Here is a 20,214-nt window from a genome sequence, read left to right on the forward strand (position 1 = left end):
CATTATTGGTGATTTTAATGCAAAACACCGCTCATGGAATAATGCTCAAAGCAATTCCAATGGTAATATTCTGTTTGATGATTGTTCTGCAGGTTATTACACTATTCAATATCCAAACAGCCCAACATGCTTTTCTTCTGCAAGAAATCCCTCCACTATTGATTTGGTCTTAACTGATTCATGTCAACTTTGTAGCCAATTGGTTACCCATGCTGACTTCGGTTCTGATCACCTTCCAGTAACTTTTGAAATATCCCAAGAAATAATTTCTAATCCCAACAGCTCTACTTTCAATTACCATAGAGCTGATTGGGAGCAATATCGAACATTTATGGAATATAACTTCGATCCAAACATTCCTTTGCAAACCAAAGATGAAATTAATTATGCTCTTGAATCTCTGACTACTTCTATAGTTGAAGCAAGAGCTGCCTCAGTACCAAAATGCGAGGTTAAATTCGATTCAATTATAATAGACGATGATCTTCAGCTCTTGATCCGTCTTAAAAATGTCCGTAGGAGACAATATCAAAGAACACGCGATCCTGCCATGAAAGTTATCTGGCGGGATTTGCAAAAACAAATTAAAAAGCGATTCTCTGCCCTGAGGAACAAAACTTTGGAAAATAATATTTCTAAATTAGACCCGAGTTCCAAACCCTTTTGGAAACTCACAAAAATTTTGAAAAAACCTCAAAAGCCTATTCCAGCGCTTAAAGAAGGTGGTAAAATTTTGATCACAAATTTGGAAAAAGCTCAGAAACTTGCTAAGCAATTCGAGAGTTCCCATAATTTCAGTTTGGGTCTTACTAGTCCTATTGAGAATCAGGTTGCTCGGGATTTTCTGAATATTTTCTCTCGGGAAAATATTTTTGATGATTCCTGGGGGTCTGATTTGGACGAAGTAAGGTCTATAACTAAAAATTTTCAAAATATGAAAGCTCCAGGTGATGATGGAATTTTCTATATCCTCATCAAAAAACTCCCAGAGAGTACCTTGTCTTTCTTGGTAAAATTATTTAACAGATGTTTCCATTTGGCATACTTTCCTGATAAATGGAAAAATGCAAAAGTTGTTCCAATTTTGAAGCCGGATAAAAATCCAGCTGAAGCTTCTAGCTACCGTCCAATAAGTTTGCTTTCTTCAATAAGTAAACTTTTTGAAAAGATAATTTTGAATAGAATGATGCTTCACATCAATACGAACTCAATTTTTGCAGATGAGCAGTTTGGATTTCGCCATGGGCATTCAACTACTCATCAACTCTTAAGAGTTAACAATTTAATTCGTTCAAACAAATCTGAAGGCCACTCAACTGGAGTTGCTCTTCTAGACATAGAAAAAGCATTCGACAGTGTTTGGCATGAAGGTTTGATTGCTAAATTGAAAAAGTTTAATTTTCCACTTTATATTATGAAATTAGTTCAAAATTATTTAACTGACAGAACTCTTCAAGTAAATTATCAAAATTCCAAATCTAATCGACTACCTGTTAGGGCAGGAGTTCCTCAGGGTAGCATTCTTGGGCCTATATTGTATAACATTTTCACTTCGGACCTCCCTGATTTGCCTCAGGGTTGCCACAAATCTTTGTTCGCTGATGACACAGGCATTTCCGCTAAAGGAAGAAGTCTTCGTGTTATTTGCAGCAGACTTCAGAAAAGTTTAGATATTTTCTCTTCTTATTTACAAAAATGGAAGATTTCTCCCAACGCTTCCAAAACTCAACTTATAATATTTCCACATAAGCCTAGAGCTTCGTTTTTGAAACCTAGTAGTAGTCACATAGTCACTATGAACGGAGTTCCAATTTCCTGGTCAAACCAAGTGAAATATCTTGGATTAATACTTGACCAAAAATTAACTTTTAAAGATCACATTGAGGGCATTCAAGCCAAATGTAACAAATATATTAAATGTTTGTATCCTCTTATAAACAGGAAATCCAAACTTTGCCTGACGAATAAACTTCTAATATTTAAACAAGTTTTTAGACCGGCCATGCTTTACGCTGTGCCAATATGGTCTAGTTGTTGCACTACCAGGAAAAAAGCACTTCAAAGGATTCAGAACAAAATTCTGAAGATGATTTTGAAGTTGCCTCCCTGGTACATGTAGAGAATAAAAGTGAAAGAGACAAATAAATAAATATCTCCTGAAATAAAAATTGTTTTGAGACTTGAAAGATTTCGTATCCCTTGAATTCCACCTCGCTGAAAAAAATGGGGATTTTAGCTTCATTTGGACGTTTAAAATCTCGATGTAGTAAAAATTATCTAAACTGGCGAATGGCAAAACATAACAGCAGCAGCGAGTATGGTATAAAAGTAACTGTGCCATATTCCGTTGCTCATTCGATTGACTGACGACAAAGCGGACGGACGCAAACAGCAGCAAGCATCGCAGCAGCAAGCACAGCAGCAGCCACCTACATAAGGTGCAGTGCCACATTCCGTGGCTCACTCAGCAGTCGGACGACAAAGCGGACGGACTCAAACAGCAGCAAGCACCGCAGCAAGCACCTACATAAGGTACAGTGCCACATTACGTGGCTCACTCAGCAGTCGGACGACAAAGCGGACGGACTCAAACAGCAGCAAGCACCTACATAAGGTACAGTGCCACATTACGTGGCTCACTCAGCAGTCGGACGACAAAGCGGACGGACTCAAACAGCAGCAAGCACCGCAGCAAGCACCTACATAAGGTACAGTGCCACATTACGTGGCTCACTCAGCAGTCGGACGACAAAGCGGACGGACTCAAACAGCAGCAAGCACCTACATAAGGTACAGTGCCACATTACGTGGCTCACTCAGCAGTCGGACGACAAAGCGGACGGACGCAAACAGCAGCAAGCATCGCAGCAGCAAGCACAGCAGCAGCCACCTACATAAGGTGCAGTGCCACATTCCGTGGCTCACTCAGCAGTCGGACGACAAAGCGGACGGACGCAAACAGCAGCAAGCACCGCAGCAAGCACAGCAGCAGCCACCTACATAAGGTACAGTGCCACATTACGTGGCTCACTGAGCAGTCAGACGACAAAGCGGACGGACGCAAACAGCAGCAAGCACAGCAGTAGCAGGCACCGCAGCAGCGAGCGAGACCTGATCATGGATCATCATATGTTCGTTAGGGCACCTGGCGAACAGACCACCGGAAATCACGACAATGGCGCAGCTGGTACTGGAACCGCTTCATCTCCCAATCTGTAAGTATAATTATAATCTCATAAGAGAAGTACAAACGGAACTGTAGTCGAGGCAGTATCCTGAAAACGCAATTGGCCTCTGATTGGCAAAGCAGAGTGTCCGAAGCAAAAAAAAAAAAAAAACAAAAAAAAAAAGTAAACGGAACTGTAGTCGAGGCAGTATCCTGAAAACACAATTGGCCTCTGATTGGTGAAGCAGAGTGCCCAAAGCAAAAAAAAATAAATAAACGGAACTGTAGTCAAGGCAGTATCCTAAAATGCAATTGACCTTAATTGCCGAAACATAATAAGTGAGATTGTGTCTTTCTTGTTACAGAGCGAAACCGAAATCAAAAAGCAAAATCTCAAAGAAGAGGCTATTGGAGGAACTGTTAGCAGTCAAAAATGAATTGGCTACTATACGGTCCGAAAAAGACCAGTTACTTCACACTATGGAAGTCAACAGTACGGAAAACGATCAAGCCAGATGCAATGCTATTTCTGACGATCATCAAGCACCAGGAAACGAGTCTCTAATTGCTACAATGAACCATATGTCCCTCGGTTCTTTTAATATTCCGGAATGCAAGCCATCAGAGGGTGAGACTGATATCGATAAGAAGGCCTACGAGCACTGGAAGGAAATGATTACAGCCTCGTTCAATCTAGTTCATGCCACCGATGAACATGCTAAGATGGACATCTTCAAAATTAAAGCTGGATCGAAACTAATGGAGGTGATGCAGGGAACATCGTCCACTACAGACATGCCGGATGAACGGAATCATCCATTCTCCAACACGATTGCACGATTGGATCGATATTTCGGGTCGAGGACTTATATCATCGGCCAACGAGGAAAGTTGATGAACACTGTGCAATTAAAAGGGGAGTCTAACATATGTTTCGTACGACGAGTGGCAGCCGCTGCTAAGTTATGCGACTACAAGAGCGAAGAAGAGATGGAGGCTGTAGTGCGTACCATTGTAAAGGGAACAACCGATAGTCGTGTGCGCATTCTAGCCCACCGCAACTGGGTCAACCAAGGTGATATGAATAGCTTGATCGCGATGGTCCGGGACCGAGAGATGGAGATTTTTAACGAGGAAGAGTATCAAAAACTAAACCGTCAAAACAGCGCAACAATAGCGGCATTATCACCAGCTTCAGACCTCCAAGCTCAGTTTCGCCGTGGAATAGGACCAAGATTCCGGGGAACTCGACGAGGCAGAGGAGCGTATCATCGTGGACAATCAAATTTTCAAGGGCCATCTAGAAGCACTTGCTGGCGATGTGCCAGCATGTATCATGGACCTGCTGATTGCCCAAATCTGGAAAAGGTGTGCCACAATTGTAACCGCCGAGGCCATCTAGCTCGTACATGTTCAGCCCTGTCTCGTCAAGGAATGAGCCAGAAGCGAGCGCACGATGAACCGGGAGAGGAAGAGCCAAGGCCGAAGCTTGCAGCGATTATGCAAAACAGTGAAGACAACGAGAGCAAGGTACAAGACAATGTTAAACCAGAATAATTTGAAATATCTTCGAGGCTTTCTTATCTCACATTGAAATTGAATTTGAAATAAAGTTTGTTACTTATAATTTGACAAGGCGAATAAAATATTTGAAAGATGAAAATTTTGAGTAAAGCAATTTTTAAATTCGCTTTAAGAAGGTTTCCATATTTGGGGTCGCAGACGGCTTAATAAATGAGTTCGAATGGTTGTTAGGGTCGAGTGTCTTCTGAAAGAAGCGATATTGGTTCGATGTCGCATCTTGCTGCAATCATACAAAAAAAAAAAAAAAATTGACCCTTCATACGATGCTAACGAATGTGAGATAAGGGAGCTTTTAAGGAAGACTTTCAATGACCCAATTATAATTATCCTTACGTTTACAGGATCTAGCAGAAGATTATTTTGAAACTTCTTCAACTACCAATTGTACTGACGAGCTACAATGCGCTGTACCTGCTTTCGATCCACCGACAGAAGAAGATGCTTATGTTGTTGGCCGAGTAGCCGGGAAATGTGTAATTTTTTTCATTGATTCCGGGGCTCAAGTGAATACTATTGAAAAGAGAATATGGGACAAGATTGCTCAGAATAAGTCCACCGTGTCTAAGCTGCATGACGTATGTTACTCATCGGATAAAACATTGCGTGCGTATGCTTCACCGGGAGAAATCAAAGTGACAGCAACCTTTTCGGCAAAACTGTATGTTTCTAAAGAGAGACCGGTCTATTTAGAAAAGTTTTACGTTGTTGAGGAGGCGCGATCGTTATTGAGCTTTAACACAGCAGCCCGATACAGCCTATTAGACTTGGGGCTAAGAGTTCCGATTGGTGGATACGGCAGCATATGGAAATGCGAGCTCGCTATGATGAACACAGTATCAGCTTCAGTCTCAGAGGAATTTCCGAAATTCAACGTTCCACCAGTACTACTGCGCTACAATATGGATTTGCCCCCAGCTAGAAATGTGTATACGCATATCCCGGCCGGTTTCAAAAGATTGACCCAGCAGAAACTCAGTGAGCTCTTGTCATCTGGAATCATTGAACCGGTTACGGAAGATATGGATAGATCTTTTTGTTCCTCTCTGCTAGTAGTACCGAAGGGAAAGAACGACATTCGCCTGGTCATCGATTTAAGAGGCCCGAACAAATGCATTTATAGGACGCCGTTTAAAATGCCGACTTTTGAATCCATACTAATGGAACTGCATGGGGCAAAATGGTTTTCAACCATAGATCTTAAAAGTGCATTCTTCCATGTCGTCCTAGACGAGCGCTGTAGGCATTTGACAAACTTCTTCTCAGGCGATGCATTATACAGATGTCGTCGGCTACCTTTTGGCTTATGCAATGCTCCTGACATTTTTCAAGAGATTATGCAGTCCGTTGTACTGTCGGGATGCAAGGGCACAGTCAACTACTTGGATGATGTCCTAGTGGTCGGCCAAACAAAGGAGGAGCATGATAGAAACCTAGCAGAAGTTTTAAAACATCTGGAAAATCACAACGTCAAACTAAATCAAAGTAAATGTGTATTTCACAAACAAGAAGTGACGTTTTTGGGCTTCAATTTGTCAGCTAACGGTTGGAGTATAGAGGACGAGAAAATTAAGGCTATCCAACATTTCCGTAGACCTGAAAATCAAGATGAAGTCAGGAGCTTCTTGGGTTTGATAAACTACATTGACAGATTCATTCATAACCGGGCAGACAAGACTTGGAGGTTAAGGGAGCTTGCGAGAGCGGAACGGTTCTACTGGTCTGAAGAGTTGGACCAGGAATTCGATTACTTAAGATGGGAAGCCTGGACGAAGGTCAAAACCTTGGGCTATTACTGTCAGACTGATGAAACCGAACTCTACGTGGATGCTTCACCACATGGTTTAGGTGCTGTTTTGGTCCAATTTAATAGCGATTCTAAGCCAAGAGTCATTGCGTGTGCTTCAAAAGCATTATCTTCGGCCGAACAGAAATACCCACATACTCAAAAAGAGGCTTTGGCCATGGTTTGGGGTGTAGAAAGGTTCTCCAATTATCTAATGAGTACAACCTTTAAGATTAGATCAGATGCTAAATCCAACGAATTTATTTTTGGAGGCATGCATCGAATTGGAAAGAGGGCTGTTTCGCGGGCTGAGGCCTGGGCACTAAGATTGCAGACATATGATTTTTCGGTCGAGAGTGTTCCAGGTGACATGAACATTGCAGACACTCTCTCAAGATTAGTGATCGATAGCACACCAGCCGAATCATTCGACGACTCTTGCGAAGGACATTTATTATTCGTCTTTGACATGGGAAATATGAAGATGAATTGGAACGAAATCGAATTAGAAGCTGAGAACGACAAAGAACAGGCGGACATCAGAGAATCCCTTAAATCTGGTACATGGAATACAGAGTTGCGAGCCTACGAATGCCAAGCCAAGTATTTACGAGTACTGGGTGCCCTGATTTTCAAGGAGGATCGCGTAATATTGCCTATTAACTTGCGGGCAAAAGCAATGGAACTAGCACATCAGGGTCATATGGGGACATCATCAATGAAACGAATCTTGCGTAACCACTTCTGGTGGCCTGGAATGAGCAAAGAGGTACAGAAGCATATAGAAAAATGCGAAACATGCCTTAGATTATCGAAGAAAAACGCACCACTTCCTCTTACAAATAGAGAACTTCCACAAGGACCATGGGAAATCTTACAAATCGATTTTTTTACCGATAAAGATTTCGGCCATGGAGAGTTTTTGGTGGTTGTTGACACCTACTCCAGGTACATCCATGTCATTGAAGTAAAGAACATCGATGCCGAAACAACAAACTCCGCACTAGCAAAAATTTTTGAAGTGTGGGGTTATCCTATGGCAATACAGAGCGATAACGGACCACCTTTCCAGAGTGATAAGTTCGTTAAGATATGGGAAGACAGAGGCATCAAAATACGAAAGTCTGTCCCGTTGAGTGCTCAATCGAACGGCGCGGTAGAAAGACAAAATATCGGAATCAAGCATGCTTTGGCAGCCGCAAAATTGGACAATATCAACTGAAGAACAGCTTTGGAGAGGTATGTCCATGCGCATAACAAAGTTCGGCCACTATCACGCTTTGGAGTTACACCCTTTGAGTTATTGGTGGGATGGAAGTTCCGTGGGACATTCCCCAGCCTTTGGGAATCAAATTGTACTGAAATATTAGATCGTACTGATATTAAGGAGAAGGATGCAATTTCTAAACTTGAGAGTAAAAAATACGCAGACAGCCAAAGAAGAGCTAAAGATTCGAATATTCAAGTAGGGGATACAGTTTTAGTCGCAATTCCGAAGAAGCGTAAGTCGGACCCGGAATTTTCTGCTGAAAGATTCTCGATAATTGCAAGAGATGGAGCAAAAGTGATAATTCGGAGTAAAAGCGGGATTCAATACTCTCGTAACGTTCAGGAGGTTAAGAAGGTTCCAGAAGATCTACAAGAGCTTGCTGATAGAACGGTCAACAATGACACTGAATTGGGAATCACAAACACAGAAACAGAAAACCATGAAAGTGAAACTGGAATTGAACTTGAGGACACGTTAGATGAAAATATACAAGTGATGCAGCGTCCATCGCGAGCGACAAGAAAACCGAACAGATTCAAAGACATGATACTGTACAGCATTTTTGAATAACAAAAGATAATCAAACCACAGAAGAACACTCCAAAACGGATCTACATAGAAGAGAGCAACTGCAGAAGTCACACAGGAATCGAGCTTGACGGCATAATTTAACGAAACTAATGAATATTGTTACTACTACAAAGAAACTAAATAAAACAAAAACAAAAACAAACGATTATATTAAGACATTTTTTTTAATTCTTAATAAAAATAACAGAGTAGAGGACCGAGGTATTGTAGAGAATAAAAGTGAAAGAGACAAATAAATAAATATCTCCTGAAATAAAATTTAATTGTTTTCAGACTTGAAAGCTACAAAAAAAAAAAAAAAGAAAAAAAAAACGATTATATTAAGACATTTTTTTTAAATAACAGAGTAGAGGACAGAGGTATTGTAGAGAATAAAAGTGAAAGAGACAAATAAATAAATATCTCCTGAAATAAAAATTGTTTTGAGACTTGAAAGATTTCGTATCCCTTGAATTCCACCTCGCTGAAAAAAATGGGGATTTTAGCTTCATTTGGACGTTTAAAATCTCGATGTAGTAAAAATTATCTAAACTGGCGAATGGCAAAACATAACAGCAGCAGCGAGTATGGTATAAAAGTAACTGTGCCATATTCCGTTGCTCATTCGATTGACTGACGACAAAGCGGACGGACGCAAACAGCAGCAAGCATCGCAGCAGCAAGCACAGCAGCAGCCACCTACATAAGGTGCAGTGCCACATTCCGTGGCTCACTCAGCAGTCGGACGACAAAGCGGACGGACTCAAACAGCAGCAAGCACCGCAGCAAGCACCTACATAAGGTACAGTGCCACATTACGTGGCTCACTCAGCAGTCGGACGACAAAGCGGACGGACTCAAACAGCAGCAAGCACCGCAGCAAGCACCTACATAAGGTACAGTGCCACATTACGTGGCTCACTCAGCAGTCGGACGACAAAGCGGACGGACTCAAACAGCAGCAAGCACCGCAGCAAGCACCTACATAAGGTACAGTGCCACATTACGTGGCTCACTCAGCAGTCGGACGACAAAGCGGACGGACTCAAACAGCAGCAAGCACCGCAGCAAGCACCTACATAAGGTACAGTGCCACATTACGTGGCTCACTCAGCAGTCGGACGACAAAGCGGACGGACTCAAACAGCAGCAAGCACCGCAGCAAGCACCTACATAAGGTGCAGTGCCACATTCCGTGGCTCACTCAGCAGTCGGACGACAAAGCGGACGGACTCAAACAGCAGCAAGCACCGCAGCAAGCACCTACATAAGGTACAGTGCCACATTACGTGGCTCACTCAGCAGTCGGACGACAAAGCGGACGGACTCAAACAGCAGCAAGCACCTACATAAGGTACAGTGCCACATTACGTGGCTCACTCAGCAGTCGGACGACAAAGCGGACGGACGCAAACAGCAGCAAGCATCGCAGCAGCAAGCACAGCAGCAGCCACCTACATAAGGTGCAGTGCCACATTCCGTGGCTCACTCAGCAGTCGGACGACAAAGCGGACGGACGCAAACAGCAGCAAGCACCGCAGCAAGCACAGCAGCAGCCACCTACATAAGGTACAGTGCCACATTACGTGGCTCACTGAGCAGTCAGACGACAAAGCGGACGGACGCAAACAGCAGCAAGCACAGCAGTAGCAGGCACCGCAGCAGCGAGCGAGACCTGATCATGGATCATCATATGTTCGTTAGGGCACCTGGCGAACAGACCACCGGAAATCACGACAGTACAGTACAACCGAAGTACATAGAATTTCGAATGTTGAGACTTTAGCACAAATGTCCAACAAAATAATTAATAATTTCAGGCAAAAATCGTTGCAATCCTCAATTGCAACGATTAATTCCCTTTATACTTAGATAAGATTTAGTTTTAGTTTTTAGTTTTAAGATATCAATTGTTATACTGACATGCAGGTTAAAAAACCTGTTTAAAATACTGAATTGCCAAGACATGAACAATGTAAAAACACTTAGATATATATCATAACAATTAAGGCTGGTACGTTACTGCAGTAACTGGAGCATCTAGGTTAAAATGAAATGTAATTTATTTTGAATTTGGAACAAATAAAGAGTTAAAAAAAAAAAAAAAAGTGTTTTCAACTTTCTTTATAACAAACCTCCGAATACCTCATAAGAAACTGTAAATCACTGCGTGAAGAGACAGTCCGGCTCAATGGCGCCGCCAATGTTTACGTCAATCTGGAAAGTTCAGAATCTCTTCAAGATTTTTATAAATTCAACTAAGATTGATTTTGTATACGACAAGTGTTATAGTGGTATTAAAACAGTAAGATGCACTTTTAAATAACATTTAAAGATAAAAGCAAAAGAAAACTATTTTGGAACATGTTGAATCTAGGAAGTATGAAGAAAACATCTATGAACCTCATATATAACGTGGGATGTTTTCTGCATCACTTATAATACATTTATATAACAAGCCGTTCTAATTATTTTTCAAAAAGATGTTTTATGTGTTACTTGGGATGGCATTTACATAGGGGAATTTACGTATTCTCGGCAACCTAAGCAGCGACCTTCTTTCTATAGCCTTTTTCTCTATGGAACGCACACATATGTAGTATTGGTTTGTTTACAATCTTTTGCTGCCAGCTGCTCTAACAATTTCAGTCGAAAGAATTGTCAAAAACTGTTTTGAAACGCATTTACAAAGCTCCAATCTTCTCTAGTGAGAGCGAGTATTGTCGGCAACAAGTTTTTCTTCGGCAACCGTTCCATTTGAACTGCATGTAAATCTGCTGTTCTATTATCAGCAACTCGAAATCAGCTACAATTTGTAGTGCGTGTGTTTCATTTCAAGAAAACCCTGCTAGATTGCTTTTTCTCAGTGGTAAAAATATAGTCAAATTGAAGCTGAAAGCATAAAGAATCGTTTGCATGCATTCAGCGAACTGTTTTCGTAAGAAAATCCAGTGAAAATAGTGTTTCAATTTGGGTTGCCGAAAATAGTCTGTCATGCCGAAGCCGTCATTTCCCCTAGATTGACCTTTTCTGAACGATTAAAAGAATCCTGATGAATGTGGGCGTCTTAGTGGAATACCTGTATAAAGAGAGAGAGAAAGAAAGATTAGTAATTTCCATTTAATTCCACTACCTTATTTGGTTATCCTTGACAGATACGCGTATTTCGTCTACAATGTGCAGACTTCTTCAGTGTCTTGTCTTGTCGAGTCGAGTATTAGTACACACTTAGAAATTATCGCCGATTTCGGTAATTTTTACCGAAATCTGAACAGCTGAACTGTTCGGTAAAATTTATGCAATTCAATTCAATAGCTTTTCAGCTACTTTGAAACTAAATCTCCACTAAAATGACAAGATTTGATCATTTGAACAAGGTTGAACATGTTTTCAAATTATTTTCAAATTCATAAGCCTTTAAAATGAAGGTCAAAGTTTTACCGAACGTTCAGCTGTTCTGATTTCGGTAAAATTTACCGAACACGGAAACAAAATCTTAGTGTGCACAACACACTGAAGAAGCCTGCACATTGTAGACGAAATACGCGTATCTGTTAGGGATAAGCAAATAAGTTAGTGGAATTAAAATGAAATTACTAATTTTTCTCTCTCTCTTTATACGATTAAAGGAGTAAAGTATTACAAAATGCTGTTGATTTCGAGACGCCTATAATAAATAGAATTGGCTGCTGCAGAATAGAGACAGATTATCCACAATAGTCACACTCACCTGAGAAGTTTAGAGGGTTATAAAAACGTTTAACAATAGTTTTTGACAATTTCATCGATTGGAATAGATAGTGCAACTAGCAGGCAGAAAACGTAAACAATAAAACCTTATATATGTGAGCGCTACGCAGAAATAAAGCCCACAGAAGTGCGGCCGCTGCTAAGATTGACGAGAAATAGTTTTTTAAGGTGATTCCTTGTAGAGTTCAAAGATGGCCGTCGTGATGGCTGATATGCCCTATCACTTCAAGATTTATAGAGCATAAATTTCGGACGATGGTGCGATATTACTCATGAAATTTGAACTCCTTGCTGTACTGCAGTAGTTTCAGTTTCCTTGTTGTATTTTTTGTGAGAACTGATATTTGTGTTCTTGAAATTTCGAGGTAAAAAAGTGAGATTATACATTTTACCGTTATACATTTTACCGGAGGCATCGTGACCAGAGTGGTCACGATGCCTCCGGTAAAATGTATAACGGCAAATTGACAATGTTTGAAAAATAATTGATCAGCAATTTATCGATAACTTTCAATTTAAACTATGTAGTTTCAAATGGAATGAATAGATTTGAAATTCGCCAGTAAATGACTGAGCTTTGATTTGTCAAACATTGCAAGTTTGCCGTTACACATTTTACTGAAGGCATGGTGTTCAGAGTGTTAATCAGAAATAATGATTCACATTAAGTAGAAGCTAACTGGCCTTTTTATTCCGTGCAAGGTTGGTTTCCGAATAGGTGAGCTCACTCTTCATCAATGTTTGTTTTTACCGTACATTGAATTCATTTAATTGTGAATGTGTAACATTAATCACAAAATGTTTACGAGCTTTCCAAAACGTTTTCGATTAATTTGTGTTTTTTTTTCCGTGTCGTGGACATTTACCACTGCGACCAGTGTTTTGATCTATTGTGGTGTATCCTCTTTTTACTATTTGCCGTGTGTTTTGATGATCAACCACTATGTAGAGTGATCTTCATCATTGATCATCGGCATTATCCCAATATGGAATTGCACTTCGAATGAAGTTTACAACTTTATTGGGTATACTGGTCCAAATTTCTTCAGGTACGGTGAGTCCTTTATCAAGAAATCTGCATCGTTTATTAAATAAAGCAATGCAATTACACAATAAATGTTCAGAGCTTTCGCTCTCCAAATAACAAAAGCGACATCTATCGTCGCTAAGCTTTCCAATTTTTTTAAAATGATATTTACTAGGCCAATGTCCTGTTATTAATCCAGTGTAGGTGCTTAAATCTTTTTTGGAAAGATTGAGTAACCTTTGCGTACTCAAAACGTTGGGCTTAATGAATTGTTTAGATTGCCGGGCTGTTGAGGTATTATTCCAATTGGATTGTACCTTGCTTTTTTCCCAGTTCTTTAATTCCATTTTCAGATTAGAAGGCGATAGACCAATAAATGGTTCGGGACCAATAAATTTCTGGGATGAGCCAAGCTTTGCTAATTGATCAGCTTTTTCATTTCCTTCAATGCCGCAATGACCAGGAACCCAATATAGATTTACCTTGTTACGACTGGACAATTTCTGAAGTTGATTATAGCATTCCCACACTAACTTTAAAGTGTAGATCATTGATTTAAGGGCATTCAATGCTGCTTGACTGTCCGAAAAAATGCATATGTTTGCATTCCTATAATTTCTTTTTAAACATATTTCTACACATTCTAGAATCGCAAATATTTCTGCTTGGAATACTGTTGGCCATTTACCCATTGCTACAGAACAGTTAATTCCGGGACCTGTTATTCCTGCCCCTACCCTGTTATCCTGTTTTGAGCCATCCGTGTAGAATGTTATAGACCCAGGACGAATCAACGGCCCTCCAGTCTCCCAATCATTGCGTGTTGTATTAAACACATTAAATGGTTGAATTCATGAGTTTTTGCCATAAAATCTTCATTCTTTAAAATTAGTGGACTTAATTGAATCTCTTTCAAGATGCTCATATGATTTTTAAGATCTCCTTCAAAGAGCTCTTTTGTTCGTCTGAGTCTGAGAGCATTCTTCATTGCAATTAATTTGTGTTAGTTTGATTGAATCTGCTTAATTTCAAACCAACACAATAAAGATCAAACATGGTTTGAGAGCGAGTATAGGTTCCAGTCGGAACGTCATGATCCAAGAAGAAAAATTCAATCCAAATTGGGGAAGGTGTGGACATTTAACTGTCGATTTGGGTTGAAATCCATCTATGGGAGGCAAGCATGAAATATTCACCACGAACCAAATCGTAACCGCATAAACAGGGGAAATATTGTACTTTCTATTTAGCCTTTTCCACTAACAATCAATTTCCCATTTCCATTTTCAGGGTCCGAAATTGGGCCATCCGGTTCGGCGTGGATCTATGGGAGTTTGGACGGCAGTTTACCAAAGTGAACGATATCAGAAACGTAAGTATATTATTAGATTTATTGTCAGCCTATCACCTTCGAAAGAGAAGTTAGTTTTGTGTTCCCTATTCGTGGAGCCCACAGAATTGGGAAGAAATGGTGGGTTCTGATAATTTAAAATTAATCATTCTATTGTATCATCAACGGGCAGGAGAAGAAAGCAATTTTTTACGAACCATATTTATACAATAGACTGGAAAACGAGCCTGTTGCGAGTGGCAGGGGTCTACAAGGACAGAAAATCTAATTTACCTATATACAGCTTCGACCAATGGCATTATCCTTGAATGTTCTCTACTCTCGACTTTGTAGTTTTTTTTTATGTGTGTGTGTTGGAGAGGTAAGGGTACGATTATTTAAACAGGACATCCCGTTTTCAAGGGTTTTGTTGAATGACTTCAACCCGTTCAACGGACGACGTCGAGTGCCTGTTTGGATATACACATGTTCATGTATGTAGCCGAGGAGGCCGTACGCTTCCGTAACAATTTCATCCTTCCCAAATGGTTGGAGTGCTGTGGTTTGCTCTTTGCTCGATTGAGGAACGTTTTGGTTAAATTCACCTGGGAGATATTTTTGGTCCCATACATGTAGGTAGGTTTGTGACTCAAATACCATGCTTCTTCTAGCTTTACGAGCCCGGTCTGACTCAGTGTAATCCAGTTGTGGCTTTGGGGGAAGAGGAGGACAAGTAGGGATAAAAAGGAAAACTTTTTCCCGCACCAACACGAAGGATAACTTGCTCCACTGAAATCATTTTCGGAGGTGGGAAATTGCCTACCACTCACATCACCATGTACCGCTAGCAAATGATGGGAAAGGATTTTCACGGCAAGGAAGAATCGATTTTACGTCTTACAGAGTTAGCAGTAGTCCTAGTCCTCTGTCATTATGGGAAAACGGTGTTGGCCTCGACATAATTCTCTCACACACGGTGCTAGAGGAGGAACAATGCAAGTCAGGGAATCGGATTGTGGGAATTCGGAGGCAATCGCTTTAGATAGCTCTATTGTGGGAGGAGTTGGCTAAAGGCATTCTGAATATGTTTGTAAGAGTCGATTTCATTTCAGGTTGGTTTAACGATCGGTGAATTTTGTATTCGCTTCAAGATCCGTACAGAGACATACATAAGGAGGCGCTTGGGCAGTGATTGATTATAGCTACCTACAAGAAGTGGAAGACCAGAAAACTTCTATAGGACATACTCGTAGAAGTGTCATAAGGGACCACTCAATAATTACGTAAGCACTTCGGGAGGAGGGGGTATTTGAAATGCTCTTATGTTATCTTACATGGAAGGGAGAGGCTCTCAGAAATATCTAACATAAGGATGAACAGGTCATATTTTTCTTTATTTTTCTTTGGTTTGTTTTCCGTCGATCTTGTTTTCCGTGCTGAGCACCAATGCTACCGACGCCAGGGAGGCAGCTCCCACACCTGGACCCTACCTATCGACCCATCAACCCATCAACTCATGAACCGGGGACCAACGGCTTTACTTCCCTTCCGAAGGAAGGCGTGATCAGAGATGTTATGCCTCAGAACATCCCGGCGACGCCGACTGGGATTGAACCCAGGCCTGCTGAGGTGAGAGGTAATCACGCTTACCACTACACCACCGGCGCCGCTGGAGTCATATTCAAACCATAAACATTTTCGATGTAAGCTCTTACAAGGAGGAGAGTGAGTTTTATTAAATATTAGTCTTTTAATGGAGAGATCTTAAAATCTCTAAAAAGTGCTTACGTAATTATTACTATTATTTAATTAGCCGAACGTGCAAATCTCAACGGGATTTATTTCAACCTCAAATGGAGTACACGCACTTTTACTCAGTTTCAACTTAGTAGTTCAAATCCAGATATTTCTTGAATGATTTCCAAAAGACCTACGGGTTTTGAGTTCAGATTTCATAGAGGTCTAATAAAATCTAAACTCAACCCGTTAGTTCTTTGGAAACGATTCAAGAAATATTTGGAGCTTTAGGATTAAATTTTGAGTTACATTTGATGGCCTTGCGGTGTAAAAAGTTCATGCTTTAATTACAGAAACCATTTGAGTCAAAACTACAAATACCTTACCTAAGGTGGTGGTTATGAGTCATATGGTGGCTTTAAAGATTGACTTTGTTGACCTTACGCGTTTGCTCCAAGGGAATTATGTGCTACCTTTAGTAGCTTTATGGCCCAACTCTAGAAACCTTGTTGATCTCCAACTCCAAATGTTTAAATTCTGTCACTTGGGATCCCAGAGACGAACCAGCCAATGCCTGAAAGTCTCTTTAATAAAGTAACCTAACCTAACCTAACCTTGTTGATCTCCCCATTAATTCGCCACCATCAGTCCTTGTCCTTGCCAGAGGTCTTCCTCTGCTGTAATGATTTTCTGGTTTGTTTTTGAATGTCTGTTGATATCGGACTCTGATGATATCGACTATGGAGCTAAGCATTTGAGATCCAGTTGAGAGGCCTTCAGGCACTAATTATATACCACAGGAATTAGTTGATGAAGGCCGTGTCCGAAGGGGCGGATTGATCAACTTTCAGATTTTTCTTCACAAATTGTTAGGTAAGGTGCTTTCATTTCCAAATCGGATATTTAAAAATATTTTGTATTATGGGTCACTAGATGGTGACTAGCTGGCCCATACTACTTGGGTTAGTGTACAGGGTGATTCGGAATAACTGTCACCAAGTTCACATGTTTGTAATGCTCAATGTGTAAAATAAATATATGTCCAAGTATTTTTGTTTTACAGCTTGTATTGACAGTTAGTTTAGAAATTGCATTCGTTTCCATTTTCCATGGAGCCATGGACGTGGAAATTTAGGATTTTATACATCTGTTTACATTCGTGTCTCTTCGAGTGAGTGAAACATATTCATTATAGAGGTACAAAGGAACCATGTTTGGAATATCCGTTCAATATCAGAGCTTAAACGCATCGCTCCTGAAGTACATGCGTGCCAGCTGTGATTGATTTTCTTGACAAATGTGGGTTTTAATTAAGGTGAGTGAGATAGATTTGAATTAAAATATGGTAAGATGAAGGTTACATATGTATTATATCTTAAATATACTGATATCAAACATTCATGCAAGCGTTAAATCAATATGACCTTTCTTTTTAAGTGACAGTTACTCCGAACCACCATGTAGATTAAGTCGTCATTTAGGACTCGGCGGGCACCATATCTCGCTGGCGTATAAAATCATAAAGGCAATCCTGAGAGCTTATTACGCTTAGATGATGTCTGATGCTCGCTGGGCACTTGAAATCAACCTAAGAGATGAACTAGCCTATGGCTAAAAAACTCTTTAAAAAAAAAAAAAAAAAGAAACTTGAAATCAACCAGCAAAAGCTTTGGAGCTACATGGCTTAAGGACGTACTCTACACAACCCTCCAGAAGCTAGGCATTTAAACCATCATCCTCTGCTCAGTAAGCGAAAATGGGTTACACTAGGCCACCGAGCCCCTTATTATTTATACAGTAGTGCCTCGATTTTGCCAGCCTCCATTTTGAAAATCTTTTCTGATGTTAAGCGAAATCTATGCGCTTTTCCAGTCGCTTTATTGCATCAAAATATACCTTAAATATCCATCTTGAAGATGAATGGGAAAGATTTGGAATTACGGTTATGTGGATCTAATGAAAGATAGAAGTCTGATGACCCTGTAAAACAATTCTAGTCGACTTTCCGATCGAATTGTTGTTATTATCGTCCAATCTCAGCAGTGGCTTCAACGACGACGACAATGACTGTTACGCGAAATCAAACATCAACAGGAAAACAACTGCAGGGAAGCCATTGTGGATGAATGATCTCCCTGGAAGGATTCCATCATGATTTCCAACCAGCACACTTTCCATTGTACCTACCGCGAATGACACTTGTTTCACTTATATCAGAAAAAAAAACACGACTAACGACTTGTTTTTGAGTCATGATTAAGCATACAGTAGTGCTCAAAAGTCATTTGACAAAAGATTGATCAGATTTTTTTTTTCTGTTCATGTATTTTGATTTTGGTTTTTTCCTACCTTTAAAAGATGAGTGTTTCCCAAGTAACATAGCAAGTTTTATCGAGGTTTTAAAGCATTCTACAAGTTCAAAACATGGTCTATATAACCCTTGCAAAACTAATTTGACTTTTGACGATTAATATATTGTTTCTTTTAGTTTTTATGATAAACTTAGAAAAACTTATTTTATACGTCACAAACTGACAAAACTGTAATTCGTGAAGTTCTATAGGTTCTTGATATTTTCAAATGCTGTAAACTTCCACAAATGCTTAAATTTTGGAAAAAAAAGCCATAAGCCAGTTCATTTAGCAGAAATTATATAATATACCTTCAAGGTATAAGTTTAATAAGTTGAATTAATAGGTTTCCAATTTACCACGCCATTCAGCTAAAATAGTGATCAGAAACTCCGCTGCTTTGGCGGAATTTGTTGTTTAATGTATGTTTACAACACTCTCAATTGAAATCAATAAATTTAACTCGTTTCACTTATCTGTATTATCCAACTTTTAATTTAATAATATGATTAAATTTAAATACAATTTAATGTAAATGAAAAATAAAATACCATATTTTGCGCTAATTTCTGGTCGAGTTTCGAACGCCTTTGGATACGGTTGTGTCTAAATTTGCTCTCTCTTTTGTGCGTGCATTCTCTTTCATAGTTTTCGGCTGCATTTGCCGGATTAGCACTGGCACTCTGCCTCCCGGACGGTTATACGTGTGTGAGTGGTGGTTTTCTCGCTAGCCGAGAAGTTTTAGAACCAAGAAAGAAAACACGATTCATCATGTTGCAAAATTGCAAGCATCAGAAGATTTGGCGCTGCGTGGTTTGATTGTTTCTCCCGGACAAAAAAATTGTGGCATCGCGAGTGAAAATTTTAATTTCTGTTTATTTACGCGGTGATGAGAACGGCGCTGATCTATTGTTAGGGTTTTGCGATGTGCATTGCTTTTGTGCACGGAGTGTCTTGAAAAAGAAAAGTGAAGAAAAGTGATATTTGGTTGTTGTGTGGTTGGAGTGGAGAGAAAAATATGCGTGGAAGCATCGGGAATGCGCTCCCGGGTGAAGTGATTTGGTGAGTACGTTCCAGTTGAATATTTTTGACAAGTGTATTTGTGGTGATGCAAATTATGGTTAAGATGACGCATGGCTACAAACATTTTGTGTATCCAAATAAAACATATTACATATTAAATACGCACAGGGCATCGTCTGCTGACCATTGCCGCGGGTATATCGTGGGAGTTCCAGGTACCCGGTTCAAGCTTTAGTTGGTGGCGGTGGCTCTTCTTGACCTTCTATCCCCTGAGTAGTTAGTGTGAATAAGGGCGTCTGTGTGATGTTTTGCTGTACCTGTTGTGGACATCTAGTGCATCCTGTTCCCTTAACTTGTTGAGGACACCCTGTCTTGCCTCAAAAGTTACCCTTTTTGAAGTACTAGTCTTCACAACATAAAGGGCACCATTACGGAGCATGAGATTTGATCAAATTATTCGCAGTTCTACTTGTCCAACGCCCCCGGCTGGGTGAGGGATAGAGGATGACACACACACACACACACACAGACACACACACACACACACACACACACACACACACACACACACACACACACACACACACACACACACACACACACACACACACACACACACACAC

At 40.3% G+C, this 20,214-nt stretch overlaps 1 protein-coding gene across 1 annotated transcript in view; it reads left to right on the forward strand.

The window, feature by feature from the left end:
- Positions 1–20,214, forward strand: part of stol (stolid) — a 214,417-nt gene that overhangs the window by 32,768 nt on the left and 161,435 nt on the right. Inside the window, exon 2 of the mRNA XM_065218619.1 lies at positions 14,441–14,522. Coding sequence (XP_065074691.1) covers positions 14,441–14,522 — 82 coding nt within the window. The remainder of the gene's footprint in view (positions 1–14,440; positions 14,523–20,214) is intronic.

This window comes from Ochlerotatus camptorhynchus, unplaced genomic scaffold (genome assembly GCF_037179485.1).
Source record: "Ochlerotatus camptorhynchus isolate MF236.1 unplaced genomic scaffold, CSIRO-AGI_Acam_v1.1 ptg000090l, whole genome shotgun sequence".
Classification (NCBI taxonomy): domain Eukaryota; kingdom Metazoa; phylum Arthropoda; class Insecta; order Diptera; family Culicidae; genus Ochlerotatus; species Ochlerotatus camptorhynchus.